General features: G+C 38.5%; 1 protein-coding gene across 3 annotated transcripts in view; it reads right to left on the bottom strand.

Annotated features, from left to right (window-relative positions):
- GMDS (GDP-mannose 4,6-dehydratase) overlaps nt 1-25954 on the bottom strand; it is a 421560-nt gene that overhangs the window by 356042 nt on the left and 39564 nt on the right. The window contains exon 1 of one of the 3 annotated variants that reach the window (XM_069853598.1): nt 16308-16334. The exons of the other annotated variants lie outside the window; for them this stretch is intronic. Coding sequence (XP_069709699.1) covers nt 16308-16319 — 12 coding nt within the window. The 5' untranslated portion in view covers nt 16320-16334. Of the gene's footprint in view, nt 1-16307; nt 16335-25954 lie in introns of those variants that run through there. 3 annotated transcript variants of the gene reach the window in all.

Below are 25954 nucleotides of genomic sequence, written 5' to 3'. Positions count from 1 at the left end.
TGGATCACAGGGAAGAAAACTTCCAATACCCTTAGTTGCTCAGTCCAATCAAATACACATAAAATAAAAAAGAGGTGAAATTGAGTGATCCAGAGAGTGCAAAGGGGATGAAAAAAGGAAGGTTGTGATTACTTAGGAAGCTGATGGGAAACAGACTTGACTAGGATTGAACCCTGTCAATAAGGTCTTGTTCTTCTCACCCAGGCCATTGCTCAAACTTTCCAGTTGTCCTGGAACATTTTGAACCAGCAGTGGCACTTGCTTCCTCTGCACTTCCTTTCCAGGCCTATCAAGTGATAGGGCAGGGCTTTACAATGAGTGGGAAACAGGCAGCAAGTGTGAAAGCTACTGGTTTCTGGCTCTAGCACAGCGCAGCTGATTTACTATCTGGTAATCACACACAATGCAGATTCATGCTGTCCTGTACTGTGATACTATATCACACACAGCCCCTAGGTTTCACATTTCCCTTCCTTTTCTTTTCAGTACAGCATCTGTCAATGAGAACCGCAATCAGAACAGTGATCAAAGGGTCAAAGAGTTTGCAACGTGTAAGGATAGTACAGTTTCCATCTTTTGTTAATGAGGTCAAGGAGTAAAGAATATTAAGTAAACTCTAGTAAGTACAGGGAATGGCATTATGTGCAGAATTTCTATTATTAAAGCTACTGATTCCCATTTATACTACAAACAGGGTTTTCAAGATTCAGGAATCACTAAACTAGGACAGGAATATTAGAGGAAATAAGTGTTTAGCAACAAAGCTCAATTTTTATTAGGGTTAGCGGATTTTGCTTTATTTGAGACACATATTGCCAACCATATCCATTCCTGGTTTGCATGTGAGTGAGAAGGGACCAGCACAAAGTACATGACTTGCGCCAATCTATGAAGCTGGGGACTGGGGTGCAGGGTCTTCCCATTTATAAGAAATGCTTATAGTCACCTTGTTTCTGTCTCCCCAAGAGTTTTACCTCAAAACTACTGGTCTAAAGCATGTTCTCCTTAGCACTGAAAAAAACCCAACACCAGCTGAGGTATTGGTACCAGCAAGGCCTCAGTACACCCAGAGCTCAATCTGAGCTCAATATGGTTGGACTCGATGATCCGGTGGGTCTCTTCCAACCTGGTTATTCTATGATTCTATATGATTCTATGATCATTGAGGTAGCTATGTGTACCTTACTCCCAAAGTCAACCACAAAAGCAAGGTGAAAAAACAGAGTCTCTACAGATTAGTGTCTTGGTTACTGTGTTCCCTCTACTGGGTAACACGCTATTCTACTTTAGAAATGTTGTCACATTTGAGAGCCTACTTTGCTAATGCAAAGTACTCTGCTATTGCTATTCAATTTATAAGAAAGAAACAAAACTTCAGAAGACAGAAGAAGGGCCCTTTGTCTGTGGCCAAAACATCACTTTTAAAAGAAAAAAATCCTACAAATTGCCTTTAATCTGGCTCTGCACAGATGTCAGATGAGCTTGAATGGTCAAAGTAGTTGAACAAGACTGATTAAATAAACTGATTAAATAAATTTAACTTCAGTTAAAACGGTTCCTCATCAGCACTTTGACATATCAGTCTTGAAGAATCATTACTCTGTCCTCGGCCAAAGAGTAGCCTAAAAGCACATACAAAGAATGATACTTCAGCTGTCTTCCAAGACACAGCAGCAGGTTTCCAACTGCAGCTGCCTTACGACATGTCTGTAAAATTCTCAGACAAAAGAAAACACTCATATAAACTAGAGTGAGACAACTTTAGGATGCAATATTTTATATTTAATATAGTAGTTAATGTCAAGAACTTCAGTAAGCTTTGACATGCTATCAAAGAAAACCTTTTCCAACAGAGTGAAGAAATTGAGATATAAACTAGAGTTAGACAGTGCTTCATCACAAACACCTAGAATAAAAAAAAGTATTAAGTTTGACTTGATCCATGAACAAAGAACAGGATCACTTATGCAGCAAACCAAAACAAGTGGAACTAAATAGCTTGTTTAGCAATTCAAATCTCCTTTATTTTGCAAAGGGGAACTCCATTTGCAATCGACTTGTTTTGGATTTATATCGACACATTCAAAGAAGGCTGCAAAAGCAACCCCAAAGACAAGTTCATTGTTTTTCCTTTGGTATGGCCAGTTCCAACATTCCTCTGCAGAGCTCCTGGATTCAAGTAGCATATTACATGCTTCTGTAGCATTTGTAATCCAGAGAATGGGAGTCCCTCTTCTACACAGCTCCTCTCTACTAATGAAGAGGAGCATGGGAAAGTACTAGAAAGACGAAGAAACAAGGGAAATGAGACTAAGGAGAAGGAGTAGGATTCTTATTGTTGCTATTCCTGGAACTCCAGGAGAAGTATAGAGACTGCTTTTTCAGAAGGCAGGAAAAGGAATTAAAAAACTATCACAAGTGATGAGAGTGTATTATGACCATAACACAGAGGAGAAAGGGCTACTACCATTGCAGGGTGACAGTATAAGCACTTGAGAAGAAACAGCCCCACAGTACAGTGGTAAAAATGGTATTCTTTACAAACACAATGTTAGGAAAACTCAGAGCCATGTAAATGATTATGAGAAAACCTGTTGCAAAATCACTAAATAAATTGCCCACCAACAGCCCACTCTCTACTTTTTTTCTTAAACAGAGCTGCTATTATCAACCAGAATTCCCAGACCTGACTTCCAACTGTAAGAAACACAGGTAAATGAAAACCACCACTTCATCAGATAACATAGCAGAGAAGAGAGCCCAACTGCTGTGCCATCTTCCTTACTCCTCATGTCTGTTCATTTGCTAATGGATTAACAATAGAAATTGAGAACACAAAAAACGCAACACACCCTTTGTCAGATGCACTATTTGAGGGAGTTATTGGTTTCTTGATATTTCTAAGATGAGTGGATATGAAGATATATCTGTCCATTTGCCACAAGCTTATAGTTCTGCTCTGTACTTCTACATGTCACAAATACAAAGTTTTCAGACTTCATTATTCCTTTGGAAAAAAGTGCCAGATAGCACATGAAAGACCAAGTTGTTTATACTTACAAAATTAAAAATTGAGTAAGGCTGGTGCCATGTCCTTAAAATTAACACTACAAAGGTGAGTTCATATAAGTTCAAACTATAGGTGGTGTCAATTAGTCATTCATAGTAATTCTAAATTCCTTTTGAATTACAAATTATAGCTGTGATCTGGTGAAATTAAATTTTGACAAGTTCAGTTAATCTCTTTGGGGGAATGAACATGGAGAGAAAAGGCACACATTCAGCCACAGGACATGATTTTATTTCATAAAGAAAGGGATCTTTCTGTAATAACACCAACAACCATGAACCACATTTTTATTTTGCCTTGTTTAAATGAACAATCTATACTGCCATTAAAATATGCAGAACCAGTGCCAGTAGTAGCCTTGCACAATAAATTGTTGCTTCATCAAATTTCAACATTTTGCATAGCTATAGGCTAATGCTATTTCAGTCACTTATTAAGCTGCCATATGGTAACAGATCCTTTGGAGCAGGGAACACACACCACTCTAAAGCAACATCTAAATGATTTTAAAAACTATCCATAATAACAACTATTCATGTGTTTGTAGCATTCCAAAACAGCCTTCCTTAAAAAGAAAGTCCACGCAAGTAACACAGTGTTAATGTTATTTGTGCTGAAAAATGCATACTTCTAATCACTTCCCATGATTTACAGAGGAAATCAGTAATTTTTTGCAGCTACCATAAACAGAACAGTGTTGTGCTTTGTCTCAAGTCTTGAAGGCAATACTCAATGTCAAGTATTAGAGTGTTCATAAAAAAATCCTCCACACTGAAAAAAGGAAGAATTATGAACTCTGAAGTATTTAACTGATTTATTAAAGTTGTCAACCTCCAAATGCAGTAGTTATTTTGCTATTTTGATTTGTATTCTGGCCAAGTAAGAATAGGAAAACAAGCGTCCTTTTGTTCCTGCAGTCAAAAGAAAAAGTCATAAGGCAACAAATGTTAAAAAAAAAAAAATCCATCTCTGTTTTAAAACATTCCCCACAGAATTGAAGGGATTTTAACACATTAACTGCATTAAAACAAACAAAAAAAAATTAACAGGAAGAAAAGATCATTGGCAACAACAACAAGACCTTCTAATTGCATTACTCTGTCTTTTTTCAATTAAGAGTTGTTTAAAGGCAATAGAAAATAGTTGCTTTGGAAAAGTGAATCACCTTGTTATTTCCTAGTCTGAGCTCCATCCGACCTCACACTCTTTTCCACTGGTAAACTATTAAGTTACATTAGGAGCTACAACTGCACTTGAGATGAAAGAAAAAGTTTCTCTTCCTTTCTCCCTCCCTGCCTCCACATTTATCTTTATCCAAACCAACATTATTTATATCATCAATATTTATAGCTACTATACTGTGAACCCCAGCACACACACCTTGTCTAAAGAACAAACCTCTGCATCACTCTTAAAACACAAGCAGAATAAACTTGTATAATTCAGATTTGCTCTTTACTATCAGGAGACATAACCTGTTATGAATTTTGGCTTAAGCCAACAACAGCAAGGTATGCTGGTGCAATATTATTGATTTTTCTAAATGTCAGTATTTAAGATATCAAATTGTCATCCTAAAACTCATTATATTCTACAATATCAAGCAGCCTGCAACCACCACACACAAGAATCCCAACATTTCAGTTTGGGAAAATAAGCTGCACCAACAAACTGAGTATAATACGGTTTCTTACAGGTTGCGGGAGCCTGTGACAATGCATTATTTCCAAATACGCTTACCACAAACCTCCCAATGACGACAGGCAGGTGGCCCACAGCTTTAAAACAGAAATCATGCATCTAAACTCTCAGACTCCGTACTCAAACACTCAGATACTCAAAAACCCTACAAGTTTTCAAATGCGTACAAAGAACTATTTTTATAAAGAGGAAAAGTATAAGTAGAGAGCTTTTTAAAGATTTTAAAGAACAAGTTCTTCTGAATGCATGTTTTAAGCCACAATACTCTTCAAATATGAATGTCAGCAGTACAAAAGTACAAAACAAATCAGTTACAAAGCATGAATTTTTTTTAAATGTAGCTATGTTTTTCTGTCTCACTGGTGAAACCACAGAGATTGGAAGAATGTGTCTATAAACATGGAAGTGCAAATCATATGGACAACAGTCCACGAGAAAATGAAAACCTTTACTTATAGTGTTTGCAACAGGAAATCCGTAACAGTTCATACAGCCACAAGACAATTGTTTTGCCCATCACTGTTTCCTCCTGCTTTCAGAAGGCTACTGGTACGAGATAGTCTTTCACCTTTACCAAGTAGTAACAGTAGCTCCAGTCATCATCAGCTATGAGTGTTTTGGACATGCTTATCCTGGAAGACTCATACTAGTCCCTCAGCCCCATTAGGCAAGAAACACTGCACATTAACGCTTGGAGAAATCCCTCAATCTGCAACAAATGCAAACTGTTACTTACTCCAAACACTACCCAATGGAAACTCAAATAGTTGTACAGAGCAAAGAAACCAGGAAACACAGGAATAAGTTGCAGGACGCTGTCAAAAGGAGTAATTCTGACCTCAAAATTTGAAAGTTCAGGTTTGTAACAGTAACAAAAATCTATGAAGGCCAGAAATGGTTGTGGAAGAAATACAGTGTCTGTTATCTTTAGAACAGAAGAGTAATTTTGTGAAGGGATGCCAGGAAGAAAAGATTAAATATTAACATGCTATCTTTAACATCCTGCAGAGGAAAACAAAGGTAAAAGCAGTAACATGACTGTTACTGTAACTGGGAGGTCACCTGAACTTATGACCATAGCTCAACACATGGTCTACCAGAAATAATGGACCTATTTCACCCCCAGACATAGCTATCTATTATTTTTTTTCTGCAGCAGCCTGCCACAGCTGCTGAAGTTAGAGCTGCTTTCACCATTGTAGCACAAGCCTCTCACACTGCTGCTCACTGTCTGAGTTTATGCTACCTTAAGTTTAGCCCAAGACATTGTTTCCTACCAGAATGCAAGGTCAGTTACTTGAGAAAAATCAAAATAAACATCACACTTGCTATCATGCTTGCACAATACCAAAGCCTAATGAAGGAGAGGTAAATGAGTGTAGATAGGGAAAAGGTTCAATTCATTCTTCTGTACTCAGCTTTACGTATGGACATAGCAATGTAGATTGAAACATGATTTGTTTAGAGAAACACAAAACCAGAAAGAAAACATGTTCCAACTGGAGCAGAAAAACAACACACAGTAAGACAATTCTTATTTTCTTAAGTGTCTGCATGATTAGAAATTTGAAAATGCAGTTGGGAATGCTTGAGTGGTACACCAGAGCTTTAATAGCTCTCAGTCTCGCAATGCTTGCTTGGGTGGAGGACAAGCACAAATCCTGCAATGACATGGTCTGCAGGTTATGGAAGAAATCACTTTATTTCCTAGACATTTTAAGTCCTAGAATAAGATAGCTTGTGTTAAAACTGATTATCTACTTTCTTCGGTGTCGTGTCTCCAACTCAGCATGGTAGGAGCCCAGTTTTTACTGGTCTAACATCCACTAAGGCACAGACAGATTTTTCAAGAGCTCTGCTTGTTTATGCAATTCCCACCTTCTCATTTCAAGGTTGTTACACTTCCCAGTTTTCAATAATGGAGGCCTTTAAAAAGTGTCCCCCAGTGCTATCCGCGTAGTTGTGAATATTCAGAGCAGCCAATAGACTAGCAAGCTTAAGTGTTATCATCACCATCCTCCCAGACCTTTGGGCAGCTCAGATTTCTCTTTACTCTGGGAAGGGATAAAATAAGAATGAAAAAAAAAACCCACAGGAGCCATCAATAAACTTCTTGATACTTTTGCAACAGAACAGAAAAGGAAATATCCAACTGAAATTTCAAAACAAACAAGACAGACTCCCGATATCCCAAAGCTAAATTCTTGTGAAAATACCAATATTTGGATCAAAATGTTACATTTTTAATGACTTACTCTACTTGGCTATTTATATCATCTGAACAGGAGAGCTCTTAGGAGTAGTTCCCTAATCTTCCCTCTACACACACTCTTCCCCATAACAGGGGTACATTAAGCATTTTGAGTCTTAAATACCTAAAGCAACACTTCAATTCACCAAAAAAAAAAAAAAACAACCAAAAAAAAACCCAGAAAAGTTTTAAGAATCTTAAGAAGTTCTTCCTATGCCTTCCAAAACACTATCCTCACAAAAAAAATCCAGAGAAACAATTAGCAAAGTCAAAGACACAGTCTACAAAGATTTAAATACAATCTTTTTAACCTATTTTTTCAAAGATAATACTTGTCATGAAAATGTGTGGCAAAAGATGGAATTACCATGCCCAGAAGCAGCTTCAAACTTTGTTGGATATTTTTGAGCCTGAGTAAATATGCTTGAGAAGTATTTTCTACAGCCTAGGAACTATTTTTTTAAAAAATACATAATATGTCCTCTAGCACAACCGTAAATAAATTAAATACATAGACTGTGTGGTAAAACCTGATGGAATTACTAGAACTACGAATAATTCAGACAGTGCCTACCTTCCTCTATAAGCAACATAATAAATGCACTCATGTTCAAACATTAAGTATAAAATGATTGAAATTAGACATTAGATCTGATACCTCTTTTCCACACGGCTGCTCTTGCTAATCAAGTGCTCTGATGCTACATGGGTTGAGTTTCCTGGTGGCGAGAAGCCAAGCAGGATAAGAATTATCTAGGCGATAGACTGCAAAAGGATGCAATGTTTTTTCAGAGAAGGTTGCAGAAAGTCATCCTTATATTTACAGATACCATACAATGCCTTGTGTACCCAACTTCACAGCTCTCCCTTGTCAGCTTTGAAAGGAGAGGGGGGGGAACAACCAGTTTCATTAATTGCCAAGGTCTTTGTCTGAGTGGAACTAGAAAGGGAAATCAGACAATCACATTTGCTTATCCTATCTGTCAGGAACAGGATTTGAAGTAGAAAACTCCTACAAAGTCGCCAGCAAAATAGTTGTTCCTTCAATTCATCAACTAATAAAAGTCACCTGCAGTTTGAGTTAGCGGAGTCTTCAAGTGCGGTTATCAAAAGAATTTTTAGCTAGGCTTCATAAACAGCTTCCTAATTAAGATTAAGACAGAATTATATCAAGGTAAAGCAACTATATAGTTTAAATATTTCCGCATCAGTTTTGTTCCAATGAATTATGCAGTTTTGCATAGAACTCTGAAAACAGAAAAGTTATTTAAAACTTTCACAAAGAAGCCTTTAAGAAGTATCAGAACAAACTACTTTAAAGAGCTTGTCACAAACATTTCTTACTTTAACTTCTTTCATTTGCTGTTCCACAAAACCTGAAACTAGTCAAATTTAACTGACTTTACAAGCTGTGGAGAGACTGAGTACACAGGACACGTTTTAGTCATTTTGGTCTGTATTCATAGTAATTTCCTCTAATCTCAAGGTTTCTTAGCAGTTCGTTTGAATCTCTTTGCACCCTAGGAACTCCAGGAAATACTACGGAAACCTCCCTGTCTCACTTACTTTGCAAACTGTTCTCTTGCATTTATTCCTGGTTCTGTTAATAGCAGCCTACCAAAGCCAAACAACACAGTATCACAATCTTACTCATTTAAAATTCATGAAGAGTTTAATTTAATTGCCAAGGGATGTTAGGGTACACTGTAACTGAACAAACTGCAGTTTTTGCAAAAAGCCCCATGTGAAGAATAAAGCATCTAGTTTTTGTTAGAAAGATCACTGTCACTTAAAAATAGCATCATCCTATCTTTTTTTAAGAAATACATTTCCATAGTATTCACAGGAGTTTTTTTTAAACATCAAATGTAAACAAAACTGAAAAGTGCAAGAGGGCCTAATTTTTGGCAACATGGGGGTCTCAAAACAGCCCTGCTCACTGAAAAATACTCTAAGCCTCTGAGAAGATGGTTAACTGATATATTATACATAAGCAGTTCCTAAAACGAAGTATATGAGTCCTGCGTTTAATGCTATTAAGAATTACACAGTAACACCACCATGCAACTACTATGTGGAATAGTCTTCGTGCTTCACTTTTTCAGATTCACCTGCCACCTTGGTTTTGCCTGGGCTAAGCTAGGATCTCCAGCAAATAAGGACAACAGAAGGCAAAAATTGCACCTTGTATATTATGAATCTTCTTGAATGCTTACACATTGAATCACTACAATAAACTCAAAGCAGCCTGGGGTGTTGTTCAACAGCTGACTGAACATGAGCCAACAGTGTGCCCAGGCGGCCAAGAAAGCCAATAGCATCTTGGCTTGTATCAGAAATGGTGTGGCCAGTAGGACCAGGGAAGAGATTCTACCTCTGCACTAGTGAGGCAACATCTCAAATACTGTGTTTGGTTTCGGGCCCCTCATTATAAGAAAGACATTGAGATCCTGGGGCATGATCTTAAGCCTTGAGAAGAGGAGGCTGAGGGGAGACCTTATCGCTCTCTACAACTACCTGAAAGGAGGCTGCAGAGAGGAGGGTGCTGGCCTCTTCTCCCAAGTGATAGGAGATAGAGCATTAGGGAAAAAATCTTCACAGAAAGGGTTATCAAGCACTGAAGCAGGCAGCTCAGGGAGGGCAAGTAGATGAGGTGCTTGGGGACATAATTTAGTAGTAGACAGGTATGGTTGGAGTTGACAATCTCAGAGGTCTTTTCCAACCAATGATTCTATGATAAAAGAAGTTTCCATACTGAACTACATCACACATGAAAAACTAATATAAGCAGCCTGTTAAGTTCTTCATCATCGCATCAACTAAGCTACTTGGCATCAAGCCATCGGTCTTTTCCCTCTGCCTTATTTCACGGGAAGGGGTACAATTCCCCCCTACACCCCCCCCCCCCCCCCTTTCTGCAGGGTTGTCCATTATTTAGAAAGCTTGAAAGAGGTATCACAACAGGACTGTGATTTAGCATTTGATTATATGACCTGTGCCTTGATCAAACCATACTACATGAGACCATTTAGATGAGCACTCATACTCTTTAGGGGTCGGTTGCATTTATTTAGACCTTAAATGACATCATATCAACAGACATTTTGGATAAGTTATTTGATTTATTACAACCCAGAAAGAAGTCTACAAACTGCTTTGAGATACTGATAAAAAAGCACCTTCAGGAACTAAAGCATTACAGCCACACCTCTTCTCTCTTGAGGGCAGTTGTGGTGCCTGACTCACAGCATTACGTCTCATTCATTCACAGCTGTGATTAATACTGCAGTCATCTATGCCTTCTGCTGTATATAGATCATCCATAGATACTAGCAGTTCTCCAGCCACATACATATGCTGTTCCCATGGCAGTATTCCTTATAAAAACTATGATTTTAGGTTTGCACAACTTGGTTGCCAATACTGTTTTTCTCCTCCAAGAACAGCTCAAATAGAAGGGCTAGAAGGGTGCTATTTAGTGCAAAGCAGCTCTAAGGACTCCTTTTGGCTAGATGCCTACAGTTACACGTTGCAATTTAAGTGCTGTGTGCATATCTGGATGACGTGACAGGAATATAAACTTTTTGAGATCTTTCAGAAAGTTTGCTTGTTTCTAAAGATGACTACACTCCTGGACCCATGGGGAAATATTCCAGTTTTTCCAGGTATTTCTACTTTACTCGTGACAGAGGTTTACATGGAGAGAGGTTCAAACTTGAAACAAAATACTTCTGTGTGCTCTCTTGCTCTTCTGTGGGGCAATCTAAAACCGGCAAACTAATTTACCTATCAAGTGAACAAACTTTGTTTTAAAAGGTAAACAGCATGGGTCCTCGAGAAAGGTCAAACAGCTACCAGGACAGGAAGGCAAGGAGGGGTGCTTATCCTGCTAAAGTGCAGTACAAGAATTTCTCCAAAATTACTGGGACAGGACCACCAAAGTTTGACCTTGTTACTCTCCTGCTGACATGCAAGAAGGGTAAAATTGCCAGTTACAGTGAAAGTTGTGCATGGTGAATGCTAAATTTCCACACAACTGTTGTCATATTTTAATTTTGCTCTCCTGCTTTCCTTAAAATGAAAGTATTGCCACAAAGATGTCGGTGCCAGATACCTATTCATTCATTCTTAATGCATTTCATGCTATGAGGATGCCAATTTATTTTTCTGGATGCACCCATATTATGTACATCTGGTATAATACATGCAAGAATCTTGTACCTAGCCAGTAAAAAAAAAGCATTTCATGCTATCTTATAACAACAGTTTCTTCTTTAATTGACTGTTTAAATAAAGGCAGTGAGTAGTTAGACATAGCAAGAGGTGTCCTACCACATCAGGAATCATTCACACATAAATATTTCACTCATAGTGTCAAACACATTACTGATCTACTGTCAGTTCAATTTTCATTCAAAGATATGCAAAGATATGGCCAAGCAAGTCCCTAAACATCTCCTCTTGGATCATGGGAGCTTTGTTTTGCTCCTCTAGCTCCTGGGAATGTACACACAGGGAACAACTTTCCTTACTACTAAAGACTGAGGCAAAGAAAGCATTACGTACTTCAGCCTTGTCCCCATTCCTTGTCACAGTTGTTCCCTTTGCATCCAATAAATACTGGATATTGTCCCTGGCCCTCCTTTAACTATTGATGTATTTATAGAAACATTTTTTATTACCTTTTACTGAATGGGCCAGTCTGATCTCTAGTTGGGCTTTAGCTCTCCTGATTTTTCCTCTGCATGATCTCATTTCCTCTCTGTAGTCCACACAAGATGTCTGTCCCTTCTTCCAAAGTTCATAAGACATTCCTCTTCTTTTTGATATCCCCCAAATCTCCCTGCTCAACCAAGCTGTTTTTTTTCCCCTCGACAGCTCATTTTCCAGCACATGGGGACAGCTTGCTCCTGAGCTGCCAGGATTTCCTTCCTGAAGAGCTCCCAGCCCTCGTGGGCTCCCTTGCCCTTAAGGACTGTCTCCCATGGGACTTTATCCATCGGCCTTCTGAACAGTCCAAAGTCTGCCCTCTGGAAGTTCAGGGTGGCCGTTCTGCTAACCCCCTCTTCACTTCACCTAGAACTAAAAATTCTACCATCTCATGATCGCTTTTTCCCCAGTCGTCCTCCAACCTCGACATCCCCCGCAACGCCTTCTCTGTTCACAAACAGCAGGTCCAGGAGGGCGCCTTCCCTTGTTGGTTCACTCACCAGTTGTGTGAGGAAGTTGACTTCCACACACTCCAGGAAACTCCTAGACTGCTTCCCCCCTGCTGTATTGTACCTCCAGCAGACATCTGGTAGATTGAAGTCTCCCACAAGGACAAGAGCTAGCAATCTTGAGACTTCTCCCAGTTGTTAGTAGAACTCCTTGTCAGTGTCTTCCATTTGGCTAGATGGTCTATAACAGACTCCCATCACAACACCTGCCTTCTTGTGGGCTCCTCTGATTTTCACCCACAGACACTCAATCTGTGAGTCATCACCATAATTGAGCTCAATGGTATCAAAGCACTCTCTGATACAGAGGGTGACCCCATCACCTCTCCTACCCTTCCTGTCCCACCTGAAGTGTTTATACCCCACCATAGCTGCACTCCAGTCATATAAGTCATCCCACCACGTTTTCGTGATGGCAACTATGTCATAGTCTCCATGCCCTACAATAGCATCTAATTCCTCCTGCTTATTGCCCATGCTGCATGCATTGGTGTAGATGCACTTCAGTTTGGCTGTTAATCCCTCAACTCTCATAAAGGGAATAGTGTTCATTCCCAAATGACTGGTCCTTGGATTATCTAACCCAGTGCCAATTACATCCTTTCCATCGCGAGATGTACTCACCCCCACTCACTCTGGGCTGATATACTGGAGGTCCTCACCAGTACACCATCTCTCAGGCACTGGAGTGCCATTTCCAGGCTCACTCCTGTCTAGCCTGGCTTCATCTCCCTCCCCCTTCATATCTAGTTTAAAGCTCTATTAATGATCCCTGTTAGATTTTTGGTCAGGAATATTTCGTATCCCTAGGAGACAAGTGCACCCCATCCCTGGTAAGGAAGCCTAGAAGTGTATAGGCAAGTCCATGATCAAAGAACCCAAAGTTTTGCTCCTCACACCAGGTTTGGAGTCAGGTATTAATTGATTGACTTTTCTTGCTTTCTCCCTCTTCGTTCCATGTTGTCAGAATGGTGGAGGTAAACACTACTTGTACCGCAGAGCCCTTCACCCGTTCTCCCCAGAGCCCTGAAGTCCATCTAAATTGCCCTCAGCTTCCTCCTCTAGATATCATTATTGCCTACTTGGAACACTCAACAGAGAGTAGTAATCCGTAGGCTTAATCGAGGGAAGGAAGCTTTCTTATGAAGTCTTTCACGGAGGTCTCAAGCATGCAGACCTCCCTGTGATGCGGGTCCGGTCTGCAGATCAGGCCCTCTGTGCCATTCAGAAGGCAATACCTCAAGACAATCACTCTTCTCTTCTTTTTCTTAGAGGTTGTTTTGATGGTCGTTTGAGGATGGTGCAGCCTAGGGAATGTTTATAGGCTGCAGGAGCCATCCTCCTCCTCTATGGAGTTTGATTCCACTTGCAGGGCTCCATATCTATTCTGCAAGGGAACCTGGGAGTTTGCCCTCTGAATGGAACCAACATGCTTTCTGCAGGTAGGAACTTAATGCCATTCTCATTTTTATTTTTTTTATTTATGTATAACATTGCTTATAAAATACCCACAAACACTGTAGGCAATGTATGTGAACAATGCTGAAAATAGGTATCAGGAATCAAACCTTATTAAAGCCTGTATACAGGCACATGCCCCATCAGAAACTCTTAAGCAAACTTACCTTGATCTTAGAAAGAGGAAAGAAGATTGGTTGGGTTTTTTTGTTTGTTTGTTTGTTTTTTTTTTTAATGCAGAAGTATTAACTCATGGCACATTCAAATGCGTTTTTACAGAACAGGAATGAACCAACTGACATTAAGATTGCTAGAAACAGTACAGTGGCTGCATCAACACATTTTGAACAGGTTTGCTGAAATCCAGAAGAAAAGCTTTACTTATAAATGAAGGTAATGGAAACCTTAACAGGCTCTACTGGATTCACTGTCTGTGGCTCATTTGGGGATTACTCAGCTAACAGACCCTAGGCAGTGTTTTGCATGACCATTTTTAATAAATTCACAGTTTTAATGCATGATTTTACTGACACTAATAATACTTTATAGACAGAGCATGGAAACAGATACAGACCTAACTGAGGTAACAGAGTCAGGGAGCGGTACTAAATCAGCTAAAAGGCTCAGAAAGAAATCTTCAGCTTCCCTGTCAGCAGTATGTTGTAGAACTGCTGGCAAGACCTTCTATTGCATCTCATCACTTCTTTCTCTGGCCTTCTCCTTTATAAAATTATTTCCTCTTGATATCACCAGACACACAATAACTGGGCTAAAAAATTAAGCTTGATGTCTAGAGCAATCCTCCCACCTCTTTTCTCCATCTGGAGTTCAAGTCTGTACAGGAATATTGCAACATTTCTGGAGGGTTTTCATCATTAGTTGGTAATAGAAGCAGCTCCTTCTTAACTCTTCTATGAGGCTAGAATTTATATAGCTCTACTGCTATATATACCATTGCGCACTATATTTCTTATGCCAGGAAAAATAAATTTGTTATGGACCTAGTTTATCACATACAAAAATGCTACAAGTTATTACCAAAACGGGGAGGAGGAATAGAAAGACTTTTATGCATGCTAGACAATGAACATGAATACTTTATTATTGAAATTTTTCTAATTCTCCAAACTTCCAAGTGTCTCCTTTTCTGTTCACAGACAGAATTGTTTAATACATTATAGTAAATCATAGGGAAAAAAATGTTATAGTATGAAATACTCTGTTTCATTTTACTTTCCATGCACTGCATACTTTACAAGAAAAAGACAACATAGTAGTAAAGACAGAGTTTAAAATATATGTAAAATTAACATTTGTTTTACATAACTATCCTGCATTATCCTTAAAATTTGAGACCCATGGCTGTTCTTTGCAGGGCTTTAATACAAGAAATGCTATACAAGCTCAGACACACATTTCCTCTTTTGGGAAAGAAAATTATCCAAGATGCTTTAATTCAGCTATGTCTCCCAAAGATAGGATCTGCTGAAGGGTAGAAAACAGTTCCATAATCCTTCAGAACTACCAAATTTTAAAACCACAACCAAGTTTATACTGATCCATGACCTGCAGATGCACAAACATGACCTCTACTACAGAAAATTCTATACATGAGATACTTACACTATATACGTTTTCAGTATTTACTGCAACTCGCAATCAAAAATACTCCCAGTTGCTTGAAGCAGAGGGCTTGTATGTTGCTATTAGTCTTTGGTCATTTAATTTCAATAAACTGAATGTAAGTGCCAGAAAAGTATTTTAACGTTCCAGTTGCAGTTAAAAAAATGAGAACAGTTTTAAGCATTATAGCATTCCAAAATGAAACAAATTGGTGGGGTCTCTGAAGGATACTAACCTTCATACTCATGAAAAGCACAAGCTGAAAAGAGACTAATGGAAGGAAAAAAGGAAGGGGAGCTTGTGCTTTGTTTTTAATCATGCACAAAAATGCTTTTATCCTGAAACACCACGAACTAGTTAAGAACCACACAGCGCAGCATAAATACAGTCCTTTGGACTGAAGACCAGTAATTTTTCAATGCTCATCAGCAATATTAGCTACCACAAGGTCATCACTTCGTACTTCCCCAGAAACATTTCAGTCAGGATAATTAAAATATATCTATCCACTTAAGCTCAGAGGGAATACATCCCCTCAAATCAGAGACAGTCTTAAGCAAGCAGACTGAAGACTAAGATTGAAACTTAGTCACAGAAGGCTACTACTCCAAGAAGAACAAATAACTTTATCTAAAAGTAATCAAATCTTTCCTTCGTATTTCAAAGTATCATGCAATGCTAGCATAACCCTGAATCCTTCAGTACCATCATAGGCCAGACTATTTATATGGACACACAGTTCCCTCTGTGAAGTAAACTAGAATTAAAATACCAGTATCGCTTCTTGTAATTTGTAGCTGAATGGCAAAATTCACAGGCTTGGTTATTACGGACATGACCAAGATTCAGGGATGGAAATGCACAGCACAGCACAGTTTTACAGGTCTGTAGCAGAGGCTGCAAGTACCTTCCTGCTAAGCTTTCATCAAAACATCTGAAGTCAGTAGTCTATTTTAAAACTTGAATAAACTTGACAAAAGATTACCTTGCATACCATGGAGAGTAAGACAGACTTCAGAACCAATTTCAGATCAGACCCCAAAAATGCTTCCCAAATAATAAACAGTATTAAAAAAATAGATGTTCTCATTTAAAAGATTAATATGAAGGCCACATCACTCCATTTCAAAAGCAGAGAAACAGTCTTTAGGATGCCAGTTTTACCAATCACCTGCATAGTGTTCTACAGTTAGTTTCTATCTTTATTCTCAGCATTAATAGAATCTGCAGCTAATGAACCAGCTATAACTTCCTTCATCTCATGTGAATTTGTTCTATTGTTTGGTTTGAGGAGTTTTTTTTCCCTTTTCTTTTAAGCTTCTTTCCTTCACCAGTGGTAGAGCCAGGACTGGAAAAGGTATCACTAGATCATGGGAAACAGCAATTCTTCACTGATGTGTCCCCAGAGCAGAAAATGTTTGGCTTGATGTGTGACACCTTTGGTTTTGGCGCAATATAGCAATCTTTCAGTCACTATTTGAAATTACAGGAAAACAATGCGCAAGTCAAAGTTCAGCTGTAAATTAACACTCACTTTAATAAAAAAATAATTTAAAAATAATTACATCAGCTAAGCTACCTTTTCCTAGACATCTTCTCACACCTGCAAATACAAATACGTAACAGATGTTGGAGAAAGAGGACTAACCCCGTCCTCCCTTGCTCCGACTGAAATATTGAGTTTCTACAGGAAAACTTACACACTGTCACTGCTGCAAGCTGAGTACACTCATATCTTTTCTAAATGTTTGGTTGTGTTGGCATGTATATAAATACAAAGAAAACAAACTTCTGCACCAACAGGATTGAAAACCTTGATACAGTTCATATCCTATTGCAGTACAAGACAGGAAAACTGGAAGAGTGAAAGAGCTCTACCCTGGTGCAAAACCTTTTCACTAGTTTGGCAATCAATCATGAAAATCAAAATACTGGATCAATTCCAAAGACAGCTGAACTTCCACAGCTTACAGGTGACTGATGGAAAACGGACAGCTCATGTTAGAAAACAGTGACGAGGAACCCACAGCTCCTCTGGATGATCCAGATAAATAACTGAAACTTACTTCCTCAGTTCCTACAGAAGACTGACTGCCATTTCAACCTACCTGTACCCAGACAGACAGCAAAGATTGGTGTCTCACTGGAAAAGAGGTTCAGGATTTTGCTGTGTGGAGTTTTTTAATTTTTTTGGAGGGGGTAAAAAGTGGTTGCTTTGTTTTTTGCCTTTTTTTTTTTTTTTGGTTTTGTCTTTCGTTGTTGTTTGTTCCTTTTTTAAGTAAGAAAACACTACACAATACCACTGCTTTTTCAATTAACATACCATCTCAGGTACAATCCATCCTTAAGAAAAATGAGACATTAACAGAGTACATGTCATACCAAGTGCTCCTTTCAACCATAATAGACCAAAATTATTTTGGCATGTAGCAAATAATCAGCTTGACTTAGTTATCATTTTTACAACATAAAAAAAAAAAGTTCTGGTTATTGTAATCAGATTTGCACTGCATTGAGGACTCCTACATTTTTTTCAATCCCTACCCCTAAACAAAGCCAATAGGCTCTAGTAGGGCTTAAAATAACTACTCCCTTTGCACAAAGGGAAAGGAGAGACCAAAAATTTTTCAGGTTACTTCAATCTTCTTCAAATCTTTACCATATTTGTATACAGGACTTATAAAAGACAAATTCTAAAGGAAACAAGTAATTTTTTAAAAATAGACAAAGGTTCTTTACGAAAAGAGAGACAGAGGTCCTCCTCTGGACTTGCTCTAATATATCCACGTCCTTCTTGTGCTGACTGAGGACTCCAGAATTCAGTTCCTTACTACAGGTGAGGTCTCACAACCAAATCAGGTCATCAGGATGGAGGGGAGGGGCAGGGGGGAAGCAGGGGGAGGGGGCGACACATAACAATCCCAAAAAGGTGTATGCATTTTTTTCACCATGAATCCCACATCAAATCTAGCTTCCTTCTTCTATGTCCTCTGTGAGGCCAAACATAAATGCATCAGTTCTCTGACCCTCCTCTGTGACATAACGTTGTAAAAAGAGGATGGACAATGCCACACCTGATGCTTGGCAAGTTAAGACAAACAAGAGAAGAGAATAAAAATAAGAAAAGCTATCAGCGGTTGGGAGGAAGTTAAAACTTTCTGAAATCCCTTAATCTCTGAGAATAATCCAAATAGCCAAACACACTAGAATTCTGTTTTCTTACTGGACTAGATGAGAAGGATACAGTTACTCTTAAATATAGAGGTGCTGTGGCAGAAACGAATGCCAAAAATTCTCAAAAAAATTCCTCTGAGAACAAAATGGAGAATGAAAGCTATCTGCCAACTGCTGGAAGAGTGCATAGCCTGAACTAGACAAACAACTGTAGCTGCTATATGAAAAACACAATGTTTTTATCCTTCAATTTGAAATTATGAGGTTTCGAGGGTGGGGGGCTGCCACTTTTTCCTTGGTTTGGGGCCTGCCATAAATTATTTCAGAAGCTGAATTTTGATTCCTCCCCATTCAATTTATTAGCAGTGAACAGTACCTGTTTACCTCCAGGCAAGGATTTCCATATAAATTTATGCCCCCTCCCAGCCAAAAGTTTTCACAAAACTGATTTTTTTTTAGAACTTGCTTTGCAGCCAGTTTCAAAATTTTATTATCAGAGCAAAGCCTTCTGCACTTAAAAGTTAATGGAGTTGTACTAAATACTAAAACATTCACTGGCTGAAATAAGCCAGGCTACCCTGTAAGGAGGAAGGTGAAGAGAGAAAAGTTTTCTTCCAATGAGTTTACTATTGAACTATTTGAGAACATAAGCTTGCAAATTACTTCCATGTTGCTAATCCTAAACAAGTATTCTAGCTATTCTACAAATAGCAGATATCTCCCCACTGGAACTGAAATAAAGAGATGCAAAAAAAACACCACAACCCACACAGTAGCTATTCCTTGAATATTAGAAGGGGAATCCAGCACTGACACAACTCTTAATCTGCTGAATTACTAGTTGATCTTGATTAAACTTAAATAAGCTACCAAACTGCTTTGAAGGTGTACGTTAAGAATATTTAAAAACTGTCAGCTTTCAGAAAATAGCTTCCAGAAGACTAAATGCAGTCTGTAGACACAGCTTCAGATGGAAATGTAAATTACCTATGCCTTGCAAGACCAAAACAGATATAAAAAGGTAATCTAAGTCTTACTAAAAGAAATATGTACTAATTTTTTTATCTCTATAATAAAAGAAAAGGTTTTTCAAAGAGGGGGATTTTTTCTGAAGCTACTGATTCCACATCTTAATAAAAGACTAATACAAATAATATTAAATTTTCACTAAGGTGATGCTAGAGAGTAGGAAGCATAACCATCTAATGGGACAAAACAAGAAAGATTCATATTCAACAACATAATGGTCTTCACAGCACAGTATTGTCTTAGGTACTTTTCTCAAACATATCAGCAGAGGAGCAACTTAACTTTTTAAAAGCATTTCTTTTTATAAGTCTCTTACAGTCAATAGGAAGGATGAAATAGTACATTTTCCTTGAAGCAAGGAGAGATTAAGTTACATTGTAACAGCAAGAACTTACACATGCTTCAAAACAGAAGCAAACAACTCTTCAATGACTCAGTCATTAGTATCAGACTTCTGTTAAGTTTTTCCAATTCAGTACAGACCTTAAAAAAAAAAGAAAAAAGAGAGAGACAAATCCCCAAAGAAATTGTCAGGTAAAGAATCTGTACTATTCTCAGCTTTAATTACTAGGTTTGCAGTAATTACTGTAGGAAAAAAAACCTAACACAACTAGCCCTGCTACTATGTAATTCTGTTGTAGCTTAAATTTTCCATCCCATTCTTTCAGGGCTCAGTTTCCAGTGTGTAACACTGCAAGATGATGAGCCCTATGAATTAATCAGTTCAAGAGGAAGGGAGGAGAGAACCACTGTCCAAACCCAACAGAGAAGAGGGAGAAAAGGGAGGCTTGTTTCAATTTGTGACCGCAAGCAAATATTTCACTTTTCCTTCTCTCCCACCTTACTTCATGCAGCAGACACATTTCTGAACTCAAATTAGCAAACAAGAAATTTCTTCCCCAGAAACAGGTATACCTCAGATATTATAAAAGAAGTTGCTAATTTTCATCCAGCAACAATGGGAAAACAGATGTTACTGTAAGCACAGTCACCTCAAAGTCTGAATTTGTCTTCTGTATTTTCTTAATCTCTGCCTTTCTTGAATTATAACAAATCAACTCTCACCCATTCTTCCTCTTGAGGATGGCTGCTCTTCATACTTAACCAATCCCAAAGAATCTTCGCTGTTCCCATGACTGCAACCTGCCACCAGGGCATAGCTTTGACCTTTAAACCTTCACGCTTACCCAAGCACATGAAACTGCTAGTTTTTACAATGCGGTCCCACTGCTCTCTTCCATCACCTCCCACCACCATCACAGACCAAGTCCTGTCTGGACATCACTATTTTCAGCAATATTTCCAGGTCTGAGGTCTTAATTTTCTTTGAGCTCTTTAGGAAGATACAGCTGCATCAGAAAGCAAAGTTGCCACTATTACTTTTCCTTATTCTCCCAAACCTGAAATCTAATCCCTCCTAGCAAACACCCACCTGACAGATCCCTTCTGCTCAGTAGCTTAGGTGTTCTTCATGCTGGCTTCCTCAGGTAATGCTACTGCAGCTCAGCAACTGCTCTGTGCCGCAGCAGCAGCAGCAGAGACTTACTGCATTGTGCTGATCAATGTACAGGCATCAGAAGCAGCAAGCCCCAAGCCCAGTTTCTGCTCTCATAGCCAATTTCCCTTCTTACCAGCCATGTATGAGGACAGACTTCCCTTGACTTCCTTCATGCAGCTGTACATATGTCACACAGTACATATACAAACTAATTACTTTAGCACTAATAGCATGTCTTACTGCTTGATGACACAGATGCCAAAGCAATACTAGACAGAAAATACTCTATTACAATTCAACACATTGTTTTTTTTATTGGTAGTATAAAAAAGCCTGTACTACTCTGGTGCTTGTGCTAGAACCCTTCTCCTGAGAAGCAGGCTGGCTCACACAAGTCAGAACAGTATATTTCTCGCTTATGACTGTAACTAATTAATCATAACAATCAACAATCAACTAAAGAGTTAGAGATCAAATATAAGCCATAGCTAGAATTTATTATCATTACTCTAATTAACTGAGTTTTGACAGATAAATTTCAGAGAGAGAACTTGATATAATTTGAAAAAAAGACAACTTTTCACAAAAAAAATCACTGTTAGAGAGGTTTGCTGGCATTGCTTTTTTAGTGATGCAAATATCAAGTTTTTCATCTTACTTCCATCTAGCACACATTAAGATGTGCTTTTCCAAGTAGACAAAAACTAGAATCTATGTTCTTCCTTTTTCTTTCCTATTACCCACAGTACTATCTTTAACTTAATTCACATTTTACATCCTCTTAACTTGTTACTGCATTAGAGGAAACAAGACAAAAAGTCCTACAAAAGCAGTTTATTACAGTATCTTCTACTGAAGCATTCAGCAATTCAATATTCTTAACAGATTAAAGAGATTGAGAACAATAAAACTGTAAGCAGATAGTTGATGTTCTTTCAATTCTCTTAAAATGTTTTATGAGACATTTTACATAGTTACCTATATAGGTGCACCGAGGATCATTCTCCTCTTCCTCAGTCCTTCAAGAAGCCGGACAAAGAATAACTTAACCCAAGTTTATTTTAAAACGTGAAGTTTTAAATTTCAGCATAGACTACACTTATCGTGCTTTGCTAGATTAACCAGACTTAAGATACAATTTAAACTTGAAAATTAGAGAACCAGGCACTGTCCCTGTTAAACCCTTTTCATGTCACCTGTTTTCAAAGTATATATGAGAATTTCTTGTAGTGGTACAGCCTGGGTGGAAGCATCAAAATTAGCAGCCATCTGATACTGTTTCATGGTCTCAAGCACAGGAGAAAAGCCAGCCTAACAGGAAGATAACATAGTAAGGAAAAAAAAAAGGAACAAAAAGGAAGAAAACTGTAAAATGCAAAGCCCTCTAATATCTATAGGATTTAATTGTTTTTACCCAGACTCAGCCAAGTAGGTTTAAAGGTAAACTGTAAAAGAAATAATCTCATTTACTGTCATTTACTTAGTTTACTCCAAAACTAAGTAAGACTGTGTCACATTTGAATAGATAAGGCTTTGAACAGGTGGATGAGAGATGCCCTCCAGTTGAGTCAAGAGTTTCAAGACAGACCCCCTTGCTTTCTAAGCTACCCCCTGAGAGAGAAGCCTAGGTGTAGCTGGATCTGCCTCTAGTCTCAGACTTGGCCAACAGTTTATGACTAAAGGATTCTGCGTATACGTGTAAGCCACCAAGTCAGAATTAGTTAAGCAGTATATAATCTATTTTAAGTGACAGCTAAAAACATGTTCAGGATTGCCATTGATAAATTCACTTGCTGTGTTAGTTCTTCTGGAAAAAAAAAGGGGGTTGGGGTGCCAGTTTTATACTTTTGAAAACTCTTCAGCGCCTCTTGGCGAGGTGCGATGAAGTCAATTAGTATGTGTTGACTTGCTCTTGGCAAGGCTTCTTGGGTCATCAGAAGTGGGGACTCAGCTGTTTGTCATGCCTTTGGGGCAGGGAGCTCAGTAGGTGCTTTCAGGGGTGTTTCTGTTCTTAACTGTAGCAACACCAGGCTATGATGCCTCTACCTCACCCTCAGTGTCACTTAGCTGATTTGAGAGACTGATTCATCTTTCTTGCAGGATAAGGTTGTTTACCGTTCAAGTAGAACCACTCCCCTTTGAAAATTCCATCCACAAGGCCTAGAAGTCCATTATACCACAGACTCTTTATCCTCTCTTCCAAGAATGAAGTATTAGAAACACAAAGAATTTCTCCAAAAAGATTACATAATACAACATAATTATATCTGCTGTATCAAATCATACACCATATTTATCCATTGATAAATACTTCTCAGGGAACATGGAAACAAATTAGTTTACAAGGAGATCTTAGAGATCAGGTGTATCACTTGGAGTATTTCCTCCCCATCTCTCTCAGGAAAGCACAATGACTGCAGACCTGATATTTAACTACAGTCACATTATAAACGTCATACAACTTAATATCACACAGAACAACAACAGCAACACAGATGAATCAGCTACGTTTTCCTACCAGGACATTATGGTTAACCTCCTTATCCAAAATGAGAAACACCTTTACTACTATGTAAATAATGAACATTTCCTTGTAGGAGTGAAGGGGAATCCCCCCTCCCTCAATCCAGCTTTTCCTACAGCATCCTTTCAAGTCTCACCATTTTAATACTAGCTCTTCTCAATGCCAGCTTTTCCTTTGTCTTTTTGCCAAAAGACTTGTTCTCCCTTAGACAGTTTAGGGGCTGGAAAAATATTTCTTCCTACATACTTGCAACAGAATATACTTACCACACTTACATTAGCTTTGAACATATCAAAACTATTTAGAAGCTACAAAAACCAGTCAACCTAACACATAGTAAACTAAAACCCAAATAGGGTAATTTCAGTTTTAGAAGAAAGTAGATTCCAGCCATTCCTGCCACCTTTCTCAGTTGTCAATCTAACAAAAAAGAAAAAAAAAAAAAAAGAGAAAAGTGACTTCACTAGAGGTAAAAGATTTCACGTTTCCATAGCAAAGCAGGAAAGCCTGATTAAGCAGCTGCCTGTGCATGAGATGTATTTTCTATTTTCTCTTCAACAAAAAAGAAAGCAATTATTCTATTATAACACAAAACACAAGTATGAGGCTCTGTGGTTAAGAAAAAGGCTGACATCATTTTAAAACAACTTTGCCAGAAGACTGCAAGCATTTCCTTTCTCATTCCAGGAGCTGGCATATAAATTAGGCACAACTTGTAAACCCTACCAACACCCTGGCTCTAATGCATTCAAGTTTTTGCTTCACTAAATAGAACTAAATAGTGCATGTAGATATATGCCCAAACCTTTACACATATGCATATCTTATCCCAAAGAAAACCTGACAGTACTACTAAAAATAAAGGTACATCTTGCTTAAACGGGAGGATAAAAGCATGTTTTCACTTGCAATTAAAGCACAATAAATGAAGTGTAAATATTTACAGAAGGAACCAAAGGAGATGGAGGCTGTACTCAGTGATCCAGAGCCTTTCTCCATAAGTGACACATTGTTGATTGGAGTATTATTTTTTTGTCTACTCCAATTACAAGTTAATAAGAAGTTGTATCCAGCTTCAATTATGTCATGTATGGAACAATATATAATGCCACTACAATAATATCACCTTTTGACTAGATATATCTATGGCCTTCATCAGATTATTGTGGTGTGCTTGAAACTTAGAGATATTGAAATTATTTGTTGTTCAAGGTTTTAGGTTTTGATTCTGCCACCCTTCTCAGAAAAACTGGTTGACTTAAAGCAAATAAGTCTCCTTACTGGTGCCAAAGGCCCAAATGTGTCCTGAATCCAAAAATATCCAAGAAAATGAATTAAAGTGAGACATAAACATAATTAGTGTTTTCATCCAGCCTTGTGATGAATTTCAAGTAGCCCAGCTGTAGGACAATGGATTTGCCTGGATTTGAATGTGCCCATAGTCAAATCCAGGCCAATCTTGCAAGAGGGGCCAAACTCCAAAGTCACTAAGGCTTTGCAAAAGATGTAGTTCAACTTGATCTTGTAAGACAGATGGATACGGTGGTGGTCTAATGCTCAAATCAGCAGAATGGCACTTGGGGCGAGGCAGAGGCCTCACAGCTTTATGCTGCTTCAGTTAAGAACAGAAAGACCCCCAAAAGCAGGTACTGAGGTCCCCACCCCGAGGGCGTGGTGAACTGCCAACTTCTGATGACACAGCAGGCCTTACCAAGAGCTAATTAACACAGTAATTGACTTACAGCCACCTCACCAAAAGGCATCACAAAAGTATAAAACTGGCACCTGAAAGCCCTTTCTTTGGGACAGTAGGTATCAACCAACCACCTTACCCAACAGATGGGTCATACCTTCACCTTGTACTCTCCCTAAAAGGAGCAGGGAAGATCACAAAACCCTTTAGACATGAACTTTTGACTAAGTCTGGGACTAACGTTGTATCCAGCTGCACCTAGGCTCCCCTCTGAGAAGAGGCTTAGTAAGCAAGGGGATCCATCCTGAATCTGGTGACTCAATGGGAGGGTGTCCCTCAGTCATTTATCAGAGCCACATTCTGTTTACACAACACTGACTAGCAGGAGTCTCTTTGAGGATTGTATGTGGAGGCCATACAGGCTACTAGCCAAAAGGAAAAAAACAGAGGGGAGGAAGCAGAATAAAAGATTGACTTTTTAGTTTAAATTACATGGAGTAAAACCATATTAGAATCTGCTGTTACATATTGCAATATAAAGAAATAGTGATTTGTGGCTTCATCATGTATGTAACCATTAGTCTTGCCAACCAAATTTCAGCTAAAGAGACTTCACATTGGAGGGGTGGGGAAAGGAAGCACTTTCTACCATATCAGACTCAAATATAAAACACATTTACTTTTCGTGTTTCAGCTGAAACTTCTTGCCAAGTT

This window comes from Phaenicophaeus curvirostris, chromosome 3, assembly GCF_032191515.1.
Source record: "Phaenicophaeus curvirostris isolate KB17595 chromosome 3, BPBGC_Pcur_1.0, whole genome shotgun sequence".
NCBI classification, from domain to species: domain Eukaryota; kingdom Metazoa; phylum Chordata; class Aves; order Cuculiformes; family Cuculidae; genus Phaenicophaeus; species Phaenicophaeus curvirostris.
Note: the sequence above shows the minus strand (reverse complement) of the source record. Positions and strands in the feature narration are given on the sequence as shown.